Source organism: Oikopleura dioica, chromosome PAR (assembly GCF_907165135.1).
Source record: "Oikopleura dioica chromosome PAR, OKI2018_I68_1.0, whole genome shotgun sequence".
NCBI classification, from domain to species: domain Eukaryota; kingdom Metazoa; phylum Chordata; class Appendicularia; order Copelata; family Oikopleuridae; genus Oikopleura; species Oikopleura dioica.
In genome coordinates, this window is record NC_137293.1 from 15,335,912 (window position 1) to 15,351,469 (window position 15,558).

The 15,558-nt window shown below is 41.5% G+C and overlaps 6 protein-coding genes across 7 annotated transcripts; 4 read left to right on the forward strand and 2 right to left on the reverse strand.

Annotated features, from left to right (window-relative positions):
• The first annotated feature begins 177 nt into the window (after window positions 1-177).
• On the forward strand, window positions 178-1,639 carry LOC145703036 (DNA repair protein RAD51 homolog A-like). The gene is made up of 6 exons (XM_081780345.1): window positions 178-441; window positions 489-835; window positions 908-993; window positions 1,040-1,224; window positions 1,265-1,320; window positions 1,418-1,639. The coding sequence occupies exons 1-6, from the start codon at window positions 189-191 to the stop codon at window positions 1,508-1,510; spliced, it is 1,020 nt and encodes a 339-aa protein (XP_081636471.1). The 5' UTR covers window positions 178-188; the 3' UTR covers window positions 1,511-1,639.
• Window positions 1,640-1,642: 3 nt separating this feature from the next.
• Window positions 1,643-2,776, forward strand: LOC145702084 (etoposide-induced protein 2.4 homolog). The gene is given in 6 exon segments (XM_081779295.1): window positions 1,643-1,773; window positions 1,857-2,065; window positions 2,112-2,317; window positions 2,363-2,446; window positions 2,449-2,551; window positions 2,593-2,776. Coding segments are annotated over 6 exon segments (888 nt in total). The 5' UTR covers window positions 1,643-1,671.
• On the forward strand, window positions 2,597-5,181 carry LOC145703034 (formin-binding protein 1-like). Of its 2 annotated transcripts, XM_081780342.1 has the most exons (9): window positions 2,597-3,006; window positions 3,054-3,248; window positions 3,297-3,467; window positions 3,523-3,540; window positions 3,757-4,021; window positions 4,061-4,272; window positions 4,320-4,739; window positions 4,783-4,869; window positions 4,912-5,181. In XM_081780342.1, the coding sequence occupies exons 1-9, from the start codon at window positions 2,914-2,916 to the stop codon at window positions 5,017-5,019; spliced, it is 1,569 nt and encodes a 522-aa protein (XP_081636468.1). In that variant the 5' UTR covers window positions 2,597-2,913; the 3' UTR covers window positions 5,020-5,181. The 2 variants fall into 2 exon arrangements, with proteins under 2 accessions (XP_081636468.1, XP_081636469.1); XM_081780343.1 differs by lacking the exon at window positions 3,523-3,540.
• Window positions 5,182-5,236: 55 nt separating this feature from the next.
• Window positions 5,237-7,011, reverse strand: LOC145703259 (uncharacterized). The gene is made up of 4 exons (XM_081780595.1): window positions 6,111-7,011; window positions 5,865-6,066; window positions 5,521-5,825; window positions 5,237-5,476 (listed from the first exon to the last, which is right to left on the reverse strand). Exons 1-4 carry the CDS (start codon window positions 7,004-7,006, stop codon window positions 5,293-5,295), a joined length of 1,587 nt encoding a protein of 528 aa, XP_081636721.1. The 5' UTR covers window positions 7,007-7,011; the 3' UTR covers window positions 5,237-5,292.
• A 1,172-nt stretch (window positions 7,012-8,183) lies between these two features.
• LOC145703033 (transmembrane 9 superfamily member 2-like) lies at window positions 8,184-11,134 on the reverse strand. The gene is made up of 11 exons (XM_081780341.1): window positions 11,007-11,134; window positions 10,796-10,960; window positions 10,598-10,745; window positions 10,355-10,552; window positions 10,130-10,308; window positions 9,870-10,086; window positions 9,760-9,824; window positions 9,460-9,715; window positions 9,291-9,416; window positions 8,910-9,247; window positions 8,184-8,859 (listed from the first exon to the last, which is right to left on the reverse strand). Exons 1-11 carry the CDS (start codon window positions 11,085-11,087, stop codon window positions 8,710-8,712), a joined length of 1,923 nt encoding a protein of 640 aa, XP_081636467.1. The 5' UTR covers window positions 11,088-11,134; the 3' UTR covers window positions 8,184-8,709.
• Window positions 11,135-12,397: 1,263 nt separating this feature from the next.
• LOC145702085 (WD repeat-containing protein 36-like) lies at window positions 12,398-15,412 on the forward strand. Its single transcript, XM_081779296.1, is given in 11 exon segments — window positions 12,398-12,674; window positions 12,720-12,924; window positions 12,927-12,958; window positions 13,002-13,287; window positions 13,329-13,571; window positions 13,574-13,724; window positions 13,763-14,093; window positions 14,136-14,213; window positions 14,216-14,800; window positions 14,841-15,258; window positions 15,304-15,412. Coding segments are annotated over 11 exon segments (2,700 nt in total). The 5' UTR covers window positions 12,398-12,401; the 3' UTR covers window positions 15,402-15,412.
• Window positions 15,413-15,558: the final 146 nt, after the last annotated feature.

Below are 15,558 nucleotides of genomic sequence, written 5' to 3' on the forward strand. Positions count from 1 at the left end.
TGTACGCTTCCCAAACTACATGTATCACTTATTTTTATAAAAAATTATTTTGCTGCTCAATGAATCAACCCTTCTTGTGCCTTCTTCTTTACAGAGATAGTCAAAAACTATAAACTTGTGTATAATCATCAAACCGACCTTGAATTCTTTTTTTCTTATATTTTCTTTTTTCAGAGAACTTTCCAAAAATGAGCTCTGCCGAAGCGGGACCCTCTCATCTGGAAAAAGGATCGGATCAAGCAGGAGCTGTCCACAACGACCTCGAAAAGCTCCTGTGCCAGGGGATTATCAAAAGCGACTTGAACAAATTAAAGAGCGCCGGGCTGCATACAGTGGAGCAAGTCTCTATGTGCACTAAGAAGGATCTAATCGCGATAAAAGGGTTCTCCGAGAACAAAGCCATGGCAATTCTTCATCAAGCTCTGAAAATTGTGCCAATGGGTAAGTAATTTTAATTATAATTTTAAAGGATTTTATCCATTTTCAAGGCTTTCGAACTGCGACGGATTACCACAAAGCGCGACAAGAAATGGTCAGAATCACGACTGGAAGCAAAGAATTCGACAGAATGCTCGCGGGCGGCATCGAAACAGGAAGCATTACGGAGCTCTTTGGCGAATTTCGAACTGGCAAGTCGCAGCTGTGCATGACCCTTGCTGTCACGTGCCAATTGCCAGTGGATTTGGGCGGTGGCGAGGGAAAATGCCTCTACATCGATACGGAAGGAACTTTTCGCCCTGAGAGACTGCTTGCCATTTCAGAGCGATACGGACTGTCTGGAAAAGACGTGCTCGATAATGTCGCCGTGGCACGTGCCTTCAGCACAGATCATCAGGTTTCTTTTGACTTTATTTCTTAAAAGGCCAAAAAATGAGAAAAAAGAGAGCTCTCGTAACGGTGTACTTAGATGACTATGCTCCACACATGTGCTGCAATGATGACTGAATCACGATACTCCATCATGATTGTCGACTCAATTATGGCCCTCTACAGGTGAAGAAAGAAATTTTTTTTACATTTAAAAACTTTTCATGAAAAGATCGGATTATTCCGGCAGAGGAGAATTAGCAGCGCGACAGATGCACCTTGGCAAGTTTCTACGAGGACTTTTGAAGCTAGCGGATACTTTCGGCGTCGCTATTGTCATCACCAATCAAGTCACCGCGAATGTCGACGGAATGATGATGGGCGACAACCAGACTCCCATCGGAGGAAATATTCTCGGTACTCTTGAATGTCAGGTGACTTTTATAACATTTTATAGCGCACGCCTCCTGCACGAGAATCAAATTGAAGAAGGGCCGTGGAAATAACCGCTTCGGAACGGGTCTTGAACTCCACCATTTTGGAGCAGTATAAAAAAAAACCTGTTATAACGAAAGTAACTATGAGCTGTATTTTCAAGACCCGCGCGCCAGCTCGTATTTATGATTCACCATGTCTGCCCGACGAGCAGATTTCATTTTCAATTTCCCCTGGAGGAATCACGGATGCCGAGGAGAATGAATAAAATCAATTCACATTTGTAAATTTCACATATGCCTATTTTTATCAAGTTCCTGTCAGCAGATACACATGTCCTGCCACTTTTTTTTTTTTCTTCTTTACATTTCCAAAACTGAAAATTCCTTTTTCTTTTTCTCAAAGTTTGACTGTAAATAATCATAGATAATGCTAACACTGCTGACACATTTCTTAATTGGAACAAAGGACGCACTTCGATACTCGACGACGATCCCTGGCTTTCGGAAGAAACACTTGTCCTGCGCACTTGTAAGTGTCCATTTCAATCTGGCTTCATTAGCGGGAGCTCAGAAAGAAAGAGAAAAAGAGGGGGAATTAACAAATGAATTAAGCTATCGGCATTCATATGGCTCACCATTTGTTTATTCAAATACATGTTTATGCCATCGATCTCGTGGTTAAGGATCGACGCACGAGTAGAGAATTGGTTATCGAACGCTTTTTCCGCGCTTTGGGTCGTGCCACTCATGCTCACCAGTAAAATTGTCAATACCTTTTGGTTCATGGAAACGGCTGAATTTGTTTATCAAGCGACGGGGAGGTAAGTCAAGTTTTGTCCTTTTTCATAGATAAAAATTGAAATCAAGGAAGAAAAAGGCACCCGGGGCAAAAGTGTCAGAAGGAATTGCCGATCTGATATTCGCGCTGATTGTTTACGTCGTGTTTATGATTCAGGCGTCGTTAGTAAAAGCACTGCCGCTTGAAGGCGTCAATTCTGCTCTTTACTTTCTACACGTCAGTCTGCTACACGCCTGGACAGCGTTTGAATACAAATGGTACCCAATGGGCATCGGTAAGGCTCAAAAGAGAAATAGGCAAAGTTGAGATATTCTTTCAGATGTACGATCGCGGCTGGCAACAGTCGAGTCTCGATGGGGCTATTTTATGGGTTTTGGTTTTCCGCTGGCGGCGACGACGTTTTTGATCCCATGACGGCCGGCTGCGCGTTTGGCGTTTTATTCCCGATGTCCATTCTTGCTGCACACTTGGCAAAGTCGCCAGAGGAAGAGACCTTGTTTAGACTGAGGTAAGAAAGGATGGTTTTGGAATAGATTTTAATGAAATTAGGATATTTGGTCCGACAGTTTTCGTTGCAGATAAAGTTTCTGCAACACTCTTCAATTGGGTTTTGAAGAAAAGCCGAAACCAAGGCCGACCATTCCCGCTCAACCCAAAGTCGATACTCCCTTATCACATCACTCCTCGAATCACGTACCAAGGCCTCGCAAACTTTACTAAGCTTGTTATTTAATTTATTTGTGAATATCTTTCTGTCGGAAAATTCTGCTGTGCAAGGTGTAGTCCTTATTTTCTGAATATTCTAGCTTTCCATCCTTCTTCACCAATAACTCTTACTTTTCCCTTTACAAAGATTTTGATGGAATCGGCATGAGATCGTGGGGAGAAGAATTGTGGGACTCTTTTGAAAAAGTGGATTCAAAATTTTCAAGCCGGATTAAATACAATGAAAATATTATAAAGGTGCTCTTTTACAATATTAAAGATAGTAAGATAATGATATGTCTTAGTTTATAAAAGATAAAAACGCTTTGGATTCTGAGTATGCGAAAAACATCAAAAGCCTGGTAGCTCGAAATCGCAAGAGCACGCCGAAATCAGAATTCACTTCTGACGAATGCTTCTTTGGGTGGCTGACTGAAGTCGAAAACATCGCAAACCAGTACGAAATGATTGTTGAATCAGTGCAAAAAACATGCATAGCGGTGAAAACCAGAGATAACCTTGACGAAGTGCATTGATGATAAATTTAGAGGATTCAATCGCATACCAATGAAATGATGAAGCACAAGAACGAGTCAAGAACCGAACACAAAAACTGGATCAAGATGCTTGAAAACCTCGATTCTAATCAAGAAAAGGCGAAGCAAAACTGGGCCAAGAAGTTAAAAGACTATGAGAAGGCGAGGTCGATGTTTGAAAAGGTACGTCTTGGATAAGCGCTATTGAGATTGAGATTATGAAAATTTCCTTTTATAGAAAGACGAACAGTTCTTCGTAAGGCTAACAACATAATTAAAATTCTTCATGATTCTGGTAGATTTGATTTGACCATATCAGTCGCGCTAGGGTGTCCACACTTTGATTCGGTGTCTAACACTCAAAAATTCATCCTTGGTCACCTCGACGAAAAAATTCTAAAGTCGATTTGTTTTATCTGATTATATTCTTATGATTTCTAGCATTTTATCCTCGCTTTATGATCAATTCTAGGCCGACAGCGACCAGCACGTAACAAAAGCTGATGTCGAAAAAGCCCGTCAAAACTCGCATCACAAGCGACAAATGGCAGAAGACGCCAAAAACGAGTACTCAAGATGCCTGGTCGAATTCAACAGACATCAAAAGGAACATCATACGAAGCTGATCCCGGATCTTCTAAATACTTCGCAAAATCTAGCGCTGGAGAACGGAAACTGTTTCCGAGAAATCGTCAAGAACTTTTGCGTCGCCGAGTGTTCTTATCGACCTCTTATTGGTAAGTCAAGTTCTGTATACTGTCCTTAACCCATTCTAGCAAAATGCATCGACGATATTGATCACAAGAGCGGATCTATTGACCCAGAGGCCGACTGCGAAACTGTAATTGAAATGACAAAGACAGGCTATGCTCGGCCAGATGATAAGCCATTCGAGGACATGGAGAATCCACCCAAAGAAACGGGAAAGAAAACTTTGAGGGGACTGGGTTTCGGATTGTTCAAGAAGACAGAGTCAAAGCCTGTGCAGGTTTGTTATAAAACCTGAAAGCAAAAAGTTTAAAACTCTAAAATTAGGAAGATATGAGCCACCTACCTCCTCAACAAAGAAAACGACAGCTCATGAAAGTTCGAAAATCGCTTCTCGACGAAATGGAAAAAGATACCAAAGAAATCAAATCACTGGAGAAAATGGCGTCTGTTAAAAACTTTGGCGATGGCGGTCAAGTGCAGCAAAAGATCAATGAAGCGAGGAACAGACTGAATGCCAAAAATCAAAAACTGCATCAGATAAATGAGTGGCTAAATGATACGGAGATCGCGCTCAACGGAAAACCTCTCGACCACGACACTGATCACATGGCTACTGAACCACAGGGCTACCAATACAAGCACGAAGTCAAACAGGAATATAATCAAATGGATACTAGCTACTCGGAACAAAGTGGATCACAAATGGATGTTTCCAGACATTCAGGATATAGAGATTCTTTTGAGGTAAGCGTCGTCATTGACCTTCTCCTCTATGATTTCAATTTAGGAAGAATCGATAGAAGGTCCGGTAGCGACTTGTCTCTACAACTTCCAAGAAGCTGGAGAGGGATGCATCACAGTAAATATGGGCGAGGTAAGAAAAAGACTCTCTTCTCATACCTCATTGATCTTTCAGATTCTATCCGTAACGGAAGAGGACAACGGAGATGGCTGGACAAAAGTCCGCGTCCACGGCACCAATCGAGAAGGATTCGTCCCCACATCGTACATAAAGCTCAACTAACTTCTTCACTCACAACAAAGTATGACTGTAACTATCTTCAAAAAACAATGTTCGACCTATTGACACAAACACACTGCACTTTACTTGTCCAAGTTGATAATTCTAACCGCAATTTACCCTTGCTACACTTCCAAATTCGCATAAATATGTAAATAAAGTAATTCAACTAAAATACTCTCGGCAAGACTGGTTTCAACTAACCGTCTTGTCATTGAAATCAGTTGAAGTAGAAAAATATATTTAAATATGAAAAATAGAAGCAGAAGGGAAGATTTATGAGTAAAAGTCGTACGCAGCTTTTTCGGATAGATGCTCTTCATATTTTGCTTCAGCGATAACAGTTGCAGAAAGAATCTTTGCTTGAAGCTCAATGTCAGTTGTAAATGCCGCAACTGACTTCCAAACTGATACGTTTTCGTAGTCCAGCTCGAGCCTTGATGACAGATCTTTGTCCTTCCTAAAGGAAACGATAAAGAATCATTAATGAAATAAAGCGCTTACAATAGAAATGCTACAAGCTCGTCGTGTTTCCCAAGCGACACGAGAGCCATGCTCAATTCTGCTAGTGAATGTCCGCCATGTTCGATAAGCGCGTCCCCGACATGTTTGAGAGGATAATCCAGGAAGATGTTTTTCAGCCGTTGTGATGAAACACGACCTTCTTTGTAAATTCGAACGAGTTTGTAAAACTGGCGGCGACGAACAAGCAAAGAGACAACTCGTTCGTACATTTCCAGTTGAGTGAAGAGAAGAGTTGCGATATTCAATTCCCCTGCATTTTCCGTTGCTTCAGCTATTTTACGGTCCTATTTTCGATTTATTTTCCGTCCGTTTGTCAAGCCTACCGTTGTAAAAACTCCAACAGAGTACCAATAAGGAAAGTATAGGTCGATTTTATTCGCCTGTCCAGCTATTTCTATCGCTAGCTCTCTGAAATCTACCGGTGTCGGGTTGGCCATTCCAAAAACAAGAGATGCGAACCAAAGTGCTGCTGTCATGCTTTTATCAGAGCCTTCCGCGAGTATTCTTCGTAGATTATGGGTTGTCCTAAGTTTACAATCAATAAAGCCCGACATTCTTGGTTAGTTTACCTGAGGCATTTGTACTGAAGAGCAGTTTGAGCAGCGGTTTGATAGTCACCTTCAACCAGTTGATCGTTGAAATCTCTGATCGCATTCAAAACTTCTTGAGCTTTGGCGGACTCAGTCGGACAATCGATTGGCAGATCATTGTCTAAGTCGTCATCTAAAGAAGGATCATCCAGTCGAGCGGAGAAGAGCTCCACAGCTTTTGACTTTTCAACCAAATTTTCTGGGTTATTCATCGTTTCCAAGTAGTTTCTTGTCATTTTCGCGACTTTCAGTCTCCTTAGTCTGCTCATTTCCTTCTCGAGAGCTGCTTCTTGTTCTGAAATACTCGTTCTAAGCTCGTCAATGCGCTCTTCCGTAATCGATAATTTCTTTTGCTCTTGAAGCCACTGCTCTTTCCGGTCAGCTTCGTTTTTCAAGCTCACAATCATGTTCTCAAGATGAGCGCGCGACGTCACTTCGTCCATGTTCACCATGTTCTTTCTCACAAACTCTGGAATGTACTCGAGTCCTGGGCGCTTGACGGTTTTGTGTATGATGATCGGATCAGGAATAGCTTGTTTCGCGAGATTGATTCGTTCAACATCGTCGTCAAGGTATTTTTTCACGTCGTCTTCGATTTCTTGAGTTCGTTTTCGAAGAAGAGCAGCGGTGGACGATGCAAATGCTCTACGTTGGTATTCTTCTTCGTTTTTCTCATGTGTTTCGATTATTTTTTCACGCTCCTCGATCTTATTCTGGATCTGGCGAAAGACACGGTCGAGACTTGATCCAAGAGGCAAAGATGTAACGAAGCGATTTAGAGTTCTGCGAGAAGCAAGGTATTTTGATTGCGGCTCATGAACGCGTCCCAGCTCATGATGGAGAGAGTCAAGTAAATTTTTGCCGAACAGAGCCATTCTAAATCTCTTTCAAGATTATTGTTGTTTCAGCCTGAAGCCTTCAGGAATTTTTAATAAAAAAACTCTCGCTATGGTGACCTATCTTCAGCGTCCTGAGACGGTTAGGAGTCGAGAGAAACCTCAGGGCCCGTGCAGCCTTTCGTCAATTTAGAGTTTTTTCGGTGACAAAGATTCAACATAAACAGAACAACGTCACTGGCGGCTATTCCGCCTAACCAGCCGACAATCGTCTGTTGCACATAGTATGAACGCAAATTTCCGGGGTTGATTCTTATCAGCTTGATACCCTAAAGCCTCTACACATGGCAGTTACCCTTCGGGCCCCCCGACTAGGATTCATACAAGGGTTGCGATGTCGCCTATGAATACGAATTCAAGATGATCCCCGTCGGGATTCGAACTCGTAGCGTCTAGATCCACCAAATATAGCGCAGGGTGTCTAATTTGGACGGACAAAATTGGATTGGATAGTTGGATTGGCCTATTTTGGAAAATAGCCGGAAATTGGTTGGATCTGGCCCCGGTTTTTGTTGGATATTTCGGATTATTGGGCATTATTGGATAGTTGGGATAAATTGGAAATCGGGGCTAAAATGGGCAAATTGGCGGCGAAAATAAATTGGAATACTGGAAAATTGTTGGGCAACCAGCCGAATCAGCCGTTTTGATCAAATTTTAACCAAAAATACTCCTAAATTTTACCGAATAATGGCTACAATTAGTGGAATAAGTGTACTATTGGGTCCAAAGAGCAATTTTTAAAGTCTTTTTTTTAGTTTGTTAGAGAAGAAATAAGATAATATAAATCGGAAATATTTTTGGGAAGTATTTTTTCTCGGATTTTTATCGGATTCGGATTTTTATTGGAATCGGAAAATAATTGGAAAATCGGCTAAATTGGGGAATTTCATAATTGGCTAATTATTGGATTATTGGGCTAAATTGGAATTGGATTGGATTTTGGCCGGTTCAAACCTGAAAAAAATTATTGGCCGGAAAATGGTCGGCCAGACCCGGAAATTTTGTCCAATTTAGACACCCTGATATAGCGTACGCACGACTAACTACGCTAATCACTCCTGGTCCCGCGCCGATCATTTACTGCATAAGAACTCTCAAGAAGCCGAAGTTGAACAAATCAAAACATTCAATGTTTACATTTGTATAACTAATTTTTATTAAATATCGTCAGCGATTTGATTTTTCAGTTTTTAGAATAATATTGAACAGAAAAATGGTTAGGCACGAGTGGCAAAATTTCCTCAATAACACATGATGAAATCGGAGTCTGCTCATGAATCATGATAGTTATATTATAAAATATTGCAATTTACCATCGTTGAAGATGTAATGTGCGGGTCTATATGAAGGGAGGGGGCTGTGGCCAACCAAGTAAAATAACATATATTTTGTAGAAGTTGGTTTTAGGTAAGAGGAGATGCTCCTCGGCTACATAATTGTATAATAAAAATTATTATATAATATTGCGAGAGACAACTACTGGCAGAAAACTGAATAAGAATATGATTGCACTTGTAGCAGATGGTGAATGGGTGTGTAAAAATATACAGGAAGGAAACAGAAACAGCGCTACATAAAGTTTTTGTCTCAATTCAGAAAAAAAGAAGTCTCTTTTCGCTTTTTTCAAATAGCAAGTTAAACTTTGAACTCCTTGAAAAACAATTGGATGCAACTTATTTTTAGTCCACTTTGACGGCGCCGTAGATCTTTCGCACGAACCAGTAACATGCGAAGAAACCGATTGAACCGGTGAAGAGGAAGACGAACAAGGTCATAATACTCGTGTAACCAAAGTATAAAATCACCGAGGCGAATTTGTCAAGAGTAAGCTAAAATGAAAGTTAGTGATGAAGGGGAAAGGGCGGATGTTTCTTTTTACCTTTGAGGAGTAGTAATGAGCGGCGTAGATGAAAAAGTAGAACGCGGTGAAGCCCGAGGTCATAAAACTTCTCCACCACCAGTTGTAATCCTCTGCAGCAAGGTGGAAATAACACAGAAGAATTGTGGTTTCGGAACAAGTGACGATCAAAATAATTGCAACGAGGAGAAGGAAACCGAACATATAGTAGATCTGATGAGACCAGAGCGAGTTGAGGATGAAAAACAGCTGGATGAAGATGCATCCAAATGGCAAGATGCCGCCCATAACAACGCCAGGAATAGGTCGAGTGTAGAAAACTTGCTCCGGAACGTGTCGTGGAATCGGATTAGTTCGGACTGACGAGAATGATAAGCAAAAATTTGAGTGAAAAAACTCTACCTGGGTGCTCGATCGGCCTCTTTTTGTAACCATAGTAAGCTCCAAGGAAACACATCGGTGTTGTAATTCCAACCCAGAGGAACATAATCGCCAAAATTGTTGTGAAAGGAACAGCGGCGGAAGATCCTAGACAACTTTAACCCAAAATGTCAGCGTATAAACACGTTACCTTCTCCCCAAAGAATCAAGTTCATCACGAAGAAAATGCCAAACACGACGCCGGAAACGAGGAAAGCGGTCATGAGCACATTTGTTTTCCATTTCTCGCCTCCGAATGACTTGTAAATGCGCGCAGAGGTGTAGCCAGCCGGCGATCCGAGGAGGATGAACACGACCACCGCGGTTGTGCCAAATGCACCGCGGTTAGCAGGCGAGAGGAATCCAAGACAAGCGATGAATAACACGATGAAAACCATAATAAACACCTAGTGGCCGTTGTTATTAAAGAAGTTGAATAACAACTTGGTACCTGTAGGCCAACGCCAGCAAGAACAGACAAAAGCATACCAGCCTTGGGCGGTCGGAAAACGTCACCTAAAGAAAGGTCAGCTTGATTTTTTAACTATCAGCGAGACGTACCGTGTACAAGCTTCCATCCGAATTCTTCCTGTGCTTCTTCTGAGTTTTCCGCAGCGTTGTATCGCGCGATGTCTTTTCTGAGCGATCGGACAGTGACCATAGCGACCATGCCAGATAAGAAGATAACGATGACGAGCGAATTCATAATTGAGAACCATTGAATATTCGTGTGAGGCATGGAGTCTAGGATGTAGTCCCATCGAGACGCCCATTTTACCTGATAACAATTGTTATATTTACAAGCGGAAATGGACAAGTACCTGGTTGTTTTCCTGGAAAGTGATGGAATAGGTATATTTGATGTTGATGTCGGAATTGACTTTTCCAGGAATAGCAGCTGGCTTGGCAGATGCAGGGTCGCAGTTGACACCGTCAGAGTGATCATAAGAATGGGGAACGACTCGAGCTTGGACAAGACGAGAACCAAGGAAGCCGCCGACTGAAAGACAGGTTTTATTAATAATTTGATTGATGATTTTGCTCACCTTCTCCGGAGTGGTAATAAATAGTAATGTCGACATGGTTGAATAAGTAGAATGTGGAGGCCTGATTGTAATGCTCGGAAATAATGCATGCATCTTTCTTCTCGCCCTTTTGCGTGACATAGCAACCCATTGGGAAGCCAGGTGTGCAAAATCTGTTTTGCCCTTCTGTATCGTAGCACCAAGTAACAGGCATGTTGTCTGAAAGCGAATTTGAAGAGTTTGAACAAGAAATTCAAGATTTACCAATGATCCAGTGCTGTTCGTAGCTGAACATCATTCCGTGCTTGAGGAATTTGATCTTGTCATCATCTGCCTTGTAGTTCTTCTCGCAGAGGACTTCGCACTGTTTTTCTTCTCCAAACACGATGTTATATGGACTTGGTCGGATTCGCTAAATAATGATTTGAGGAAATTCGTTCATTGAGAAGTTTGATATCTCACCTCTCCGAAGAGAACTTGACCGAGATTTTCTGATGGCGACTTTTTGTCCTTTGAAGCTGTGCAGAAATCAAAAGCGGAGTATTCGAATGGAATGACGGATTCGGACGATGTGAGACGATTCACAAAGAGCTCGATTTGCGACTTGCATCCTTCTTCTTCCTCGCCCTGGATTTTCGTTGAAATCAAGGAAGAAAACGTTTCAATAGTTTACCTTTCTACAAAACGAAACTGGCGCCAAGCCTGGAAGATAAAAACCAACTGCTACGCCGAAAACGATTGCCAATCGCCTCATTTTCTAAAAACGATTCTCTTGTTAAAAAATTTCCTTTAAAAATTGACTTTGTTTGCAGAAGACACTAGGATATGAGAAATCATCTTTCATTTATTATTTTTTGTGTGCGGTCGTAAAAGCGAGTTTAGCGGTCCAAGGATGGAGCCGCCTCGGGACAAATTTTACGGCAATGTCGTAAGTTTATGCTCTGTGCTCGGCCGTAATGCAATTAAGGAGGCTAAGAGCGGGGCTTCTGCTTCAATTCCTGATTGCCTGTCAAAACTGAGAAGTACATTTGATAGCGATTTGACCCTGGAAATAATTTGACCACGCCTGAGGCTTTCAATTCAGGGGAAATCAGGATCACTAGAATTTCAATTGTTGATCTTGATTTCGTGCGCTTTAATTTTCGTGAAATTGCTATACTAGCGCAGCAATGATAAGTTGTCAGTGACAACTTGTCAAGTAGTTATTCAAGATTTACGGATGCTAATAAAACAAATGAAAAAGTTGCAATTTTCGTATTAAATTAATCTAAAAAGTATAATAAGTGTTCTATGATGAAACTTTTATCAAATTATAGCATTATTCTTTCAAAAATACCAATCTTTATCATATAAATTTACTTCTTCGTGGTCATTTAAAAGATCATAAAACTATATCGTCGTTATTTCGTAACATTTCGTATAATCATAATTAGTGTTAAAAACTTTTATGCCACTACCAAGTTTTACTGAACGGGAGGAAGCCTTACAAGACGAATGATTATTCTAGAAATATGAAAAAGCCTCAAATGTCGTTTGTTTCCTGTGCCTCAAAATATGCTAATCGTCCTTTTCGCTTTTTCTTCTAATTTTCTTTCGTGAACTCTATTTTCAAAATATAATCTCTAATGATCGATTGATCGACTGTTTGTTTATTATTTCTTTAGTAAAAACTGAAAAAGATAAGAGGAAAAGAAGAATCCGAATTTGATTGAATTGAAAAGCGCCTTCAGCTCAAGCTTTCGTTGATCTTGGTGGGCCGCTTTTGCCACGGCTCCTGGTGCCGAGCTCAAGCAGCCATGCGACCAATCACAATTCACAAGAGAGCTCTCCGCGGCCATGCTACACCACCATTTCTGCACAAGGCGAAAACATCAATAATTACGAGTAAAATTTCGTAGATTTTCTTTCATGAAAGTCTGCGTTAAATTTTTGCTTGTTTTCTTACAATTTTTTTTTGAAATTTTATTAATAATAAAATAGCGGGTCCCTATTTTAACGGGAAAATCCTTCTCGGATTTCGGAAATAGGGACCCCTAATTTGTTATTAATATTTGTTTAATTTCAGATAATGTCTTCGCTATTCAAGCCGTATCGGGCTCTCGGCGTTTACTCGGGTAGCTACCCGGGCATCGTCCACTGGCACAAAAACCGTCGCTACCACATCCTCAACGTTCCAATTTCCAACGCTTTTCACTCGTACAAAGTCGATGGTTTGGGCATAATCGGCATTTCCGACTCCATGCCCGGCGAAATCACTCAATTGTCCGAATACCATTCGCTCGTTTCTGCCCAAGCAGATGGCCACCTCTGGGTTTTTATGAATGGAAAAGTGCTTTTCAAGGTATACTTTCTTTCTCACAATTCCATCTAATATCATCTTCGTTAGTTTAAAACAGCAGATGACATCGTGGCGCATTACTTATTCGGCATGGACATCGCTGTTATTCTTACTGACTGCCCGAGTCTGATGGTCGTCAACTTTCGCGATGGGGACATTTTAACCGAGATTCCACTTGACAGAAATCGCAAATATTCCAACATGCTTCACCCTCCGACTTATGAAAACAAAGTTCTCGTTACCAACGATTTAGGGAGATAGATCTCTTCAATATCAAAACTGGAAAGGTAGTTTTTTATATTTTCCAATTTTTATCAATTTTTTGTTTAGAAAATCTACTCTTTCGACGCGCTAAAAGGAAAAACAATCACGACAGTACTGAAAACTCCACATTTACACGTGATTGGAGTTGGCGCAGAAGATGGCACATTCGCCTTATTGAACATCAAGAAGAACAAAATCCTGCTAAAGCTGAATAATGCGAATAGAGTGACAGCGGCTGATTGCCGAACGGATTTGCCAGTGGCGGCGATTGGGACGGATGACGGGAAGATTTCGATTTGGAACTTGGAACACATGCAATTGATTACGCAAATTGAGAACCACGATAGCGCAGGTACGCTTTTCTACACGAACTTATCTTTATTCTTCTTCTAGTTCTGTCAATATCCTACCTTCCAAACGAAGATTGCTTCGTAACAGTCGGCTCAGACAACAGCATCCGCGTTTTCGCCGAAAATAAGCAACTCCGTTACCGATTCGGCCACTCTCTTCCTCCGACAAAGATCCAGTTCTACGGAAGCGAGGAAAAACACATTATCCTCTCCGCAGGTCTCGACAGGACAATGAAAGTGTTTTCTCCAGAGCACGAATCTGGCAACAAAAACCTCGGCAAATGCACGCTCGTTCACAAAAGCAAAAGACGGAACATGCGATGTCGCACATTGTCGATTTTGCATCGTCGAGAACGAGAGAAAATGCTTGGGATAATCTTGTAGCAGTTCATTCAAATTCAAATACGGCTACGACTTGGTCGACTTACAAAACGAAAAGGTATGATCGAAAATATTCCTTTCTATACCTATTTTTAGAGGAGCATTCAATCTTTCTCCCAAGAATTTAAAAGCGAAAGTCACATCTGTAGAATGCTCACAATGCGGGAACATGGCTTGGATTGGCTGCGATGACGGGTCAATTCGCGAGTTTAATCTGCAATCCGGCCGTTTGAGAAAAGAATACCAAATTGGAGAAGATAAAATGAAAGCGCACGATGATCGGGTCACTGGAATCGGCTGCCAAATGCTGCAAGTTGCATTGATTACCACTTCTCTTGATGGAAAACTGAAAGCGTGGAGGATACATACAGGAAAGCTTCTCGAAACGATTGATCTTCATGAGCCCGCATTGAACTTCGCGTTCCAGGTTTTGCTTCCCCTTTTTCGGGCAGAAATAATCAATATTCAGAGAAAAGCAAATCTCGCAGCAGTTGCACTGGCCGACTTTTCCATCATCATCGTCGACTGCACAGGACACCCCTTACTTTAGCTCGATCATTGAGCGGCCACTCGGCTGAAATTAGAGATATTGCATGGAGTCAAGATACAAGATGGCTTGCTACAGCGTCTTCTGATTCCAGCATCAAAGTTTGGGATGTTACGACTTCCTCATTGATCGATCAATTTAGGAATGGTGATTGTACTTTTATCACAAATGTGATTGGAATTCCAATGCCTGAATGATTTTTATCACCAAGCTAAAGAACCCCTTCTATTCCAACCTCCGTGGATTTCAGCCCGAACGATCAATTTCTAGCGACGACTCATTGCGACGAAATTGGCGTTTTCCTCTGGTCGAACATTCAAGCCTTTGATCCCCGACCAGTTCGATCTATTGATGAATCTGAAGTGCCTAAGATGGTCAGCATGCTCCCACAAGTCAAAATCACGGACGAGGTCGATCTCGAAGAAGAAGACGAGAACAAAGTTATGGACGATGAATACAAATCGCCAGAAGTTATTGATGATTGTGTTACTGTCACTGGACTGCCCAATTCAAGATGGATTTCGTTAGTAAATTTGAAGTTGATCAAAGAAAGAAATAAAGTTGTTGACGTCAAAGCGCCAGTAAAGGTAAAAGATTAATTTCTCTCTCTCTCTGATCTAATTCTAGGCTCCTTTCTTCCTTCCTACTGTTGCAGGCGTATCTGGAGTCGAATTCGATCGATCCGCCCTTGAGGACGATTCTCAGTCAAAAATTGCATCGAACAAGAAGCCGATGATTTCGCTCGTTTCCGGAGTAGGCCGCCAAATGGAGTCATATCTATCCGGTAGCGAATTAGATGTCCTGATGAAAATGCTCGAAAGCTACTCGCCATCGAAATTGGACTCGGAGATTAGCGCGCTTGATCCAGAAGGATGTTGCTCGGAGAAGCCACTTGAAGGCTTTTTGACGCTGTTGAGGGACTCTTTGAAGAAGGGAATGTATTGGGATTTGTGTCAGGCGATGTTGAGAGTCTGTTTGGCGAAGCACTTTGAGGAGATTTTGAAATATGAAGGATTGTTTGCCATTTTGGAAGAATGCAAAACAGGTTGGAATTGTGGCGAAGAAGGATGAAAAATGACTGTCTATTTAGCTTCTAAAGAAGGAGTTTCATCGCTAGAAAAGGACGTAGAAGATTGCTTATTATTCGCGCAATTCGTTGTGAACAACACAATTGCCGTCCAAGAATGATCGAAGGAAAAAGAAAAATACCGAAAGAACCCGTTTTTGTACAACTGTGTGCTCAGTTACATAACTTTCTGATTGTATAAAAGTCGAGCTCACCACAAACACTGGCGCGGAAACTTGTGTGTTTGCCCAATCTCAAATATTTTCTATTTCAGGGTGG

Bases quoted from the DNA above. Each gene is read 5' to 3' on its own strand.
- LOC145703036 (XM_081780345.1), top strand. From the start codon at position 189: ATGAGCTCTGCCGAAGCGGGACCCTCTCATCTGGAAAAAGGATCGGAT. The intron at 1,225-1,264 runs GTACTCTTGAAT...AACATTTTATAG, and splicing joins CATCGGAGGAAATATTCTCG to CGCACGCCTCCTGCACGAGA. The intron at 1,321-1,417 runs GGAACGGGTCTT...ACCCGCGCGCCA, and splicing joins GCCGTGGAAATAACCGCTTC to GCTCGTATTTATGATTCACC.
- LOC145703034 (XM_081780342.1), top strand. From the start codon at position 2,914: ATGAGATCGTGGGGAGAAGAATTGTGGGACTCTTTTGAAAAAGTGGAT. The intron at 4,273-4,319 runs GTTTGTTATAAA...CTCTAAAATTAG, and splicing joins CAGAGTCAAAGCCTGTGCAG to GAAGATATGAGCCACCTACC. The intron at 4,740-4,782 runs GTAAGCGTCGTC...ATTTCAATTTAG, and splicing joins GATATAGAGATTCTTTTGAG to GAAGAATCGATAGAAGGTCC.
- LOC145703259 (XM_081780595.1), bottom strand. From the start codon at position 7,006: ATGGCTCTGTTCGGCAAAAATTTACTTGACTCTCTCCATCATGAGCTG. The intron at 6,067-6,110 runs GTAAACTAACCA...TTGTAAACTTAG, and splicing joins CTTCAGTACAAATGCCTCAG to GACAACCCATAATCTACGAA. The intron at 5,477-5,520 runs GTAAGCGCTTTA...CGTTTCCTTTAG, and splicing joins GAGCTTGTAGCATTTCTATT to GAAGGACAAAGATCTGTCAT.
- LOC145703033 (XM_081780341.1), bottom strand. From the start codon at position 11,087: ATGAGGCGATTGGCAATCGTTTTCGGCGTAGCAGTTGGTTTTTATCTT. The intron at 10,746-10,795 runs GTGAGATATCAA...ATCATTATTTAG, and splicing joins GTCAAGTTCTCTTCGGAGAG to CGAATCCGACCAAGTCCATA. The intron at 9,825-9,869 runs GTACGTCTCGCT...ACCTTTCTTTAG, and splicing joins CGGATGGAAGCTTGTACACG to GTGACGTTTTCCGACCGCCC.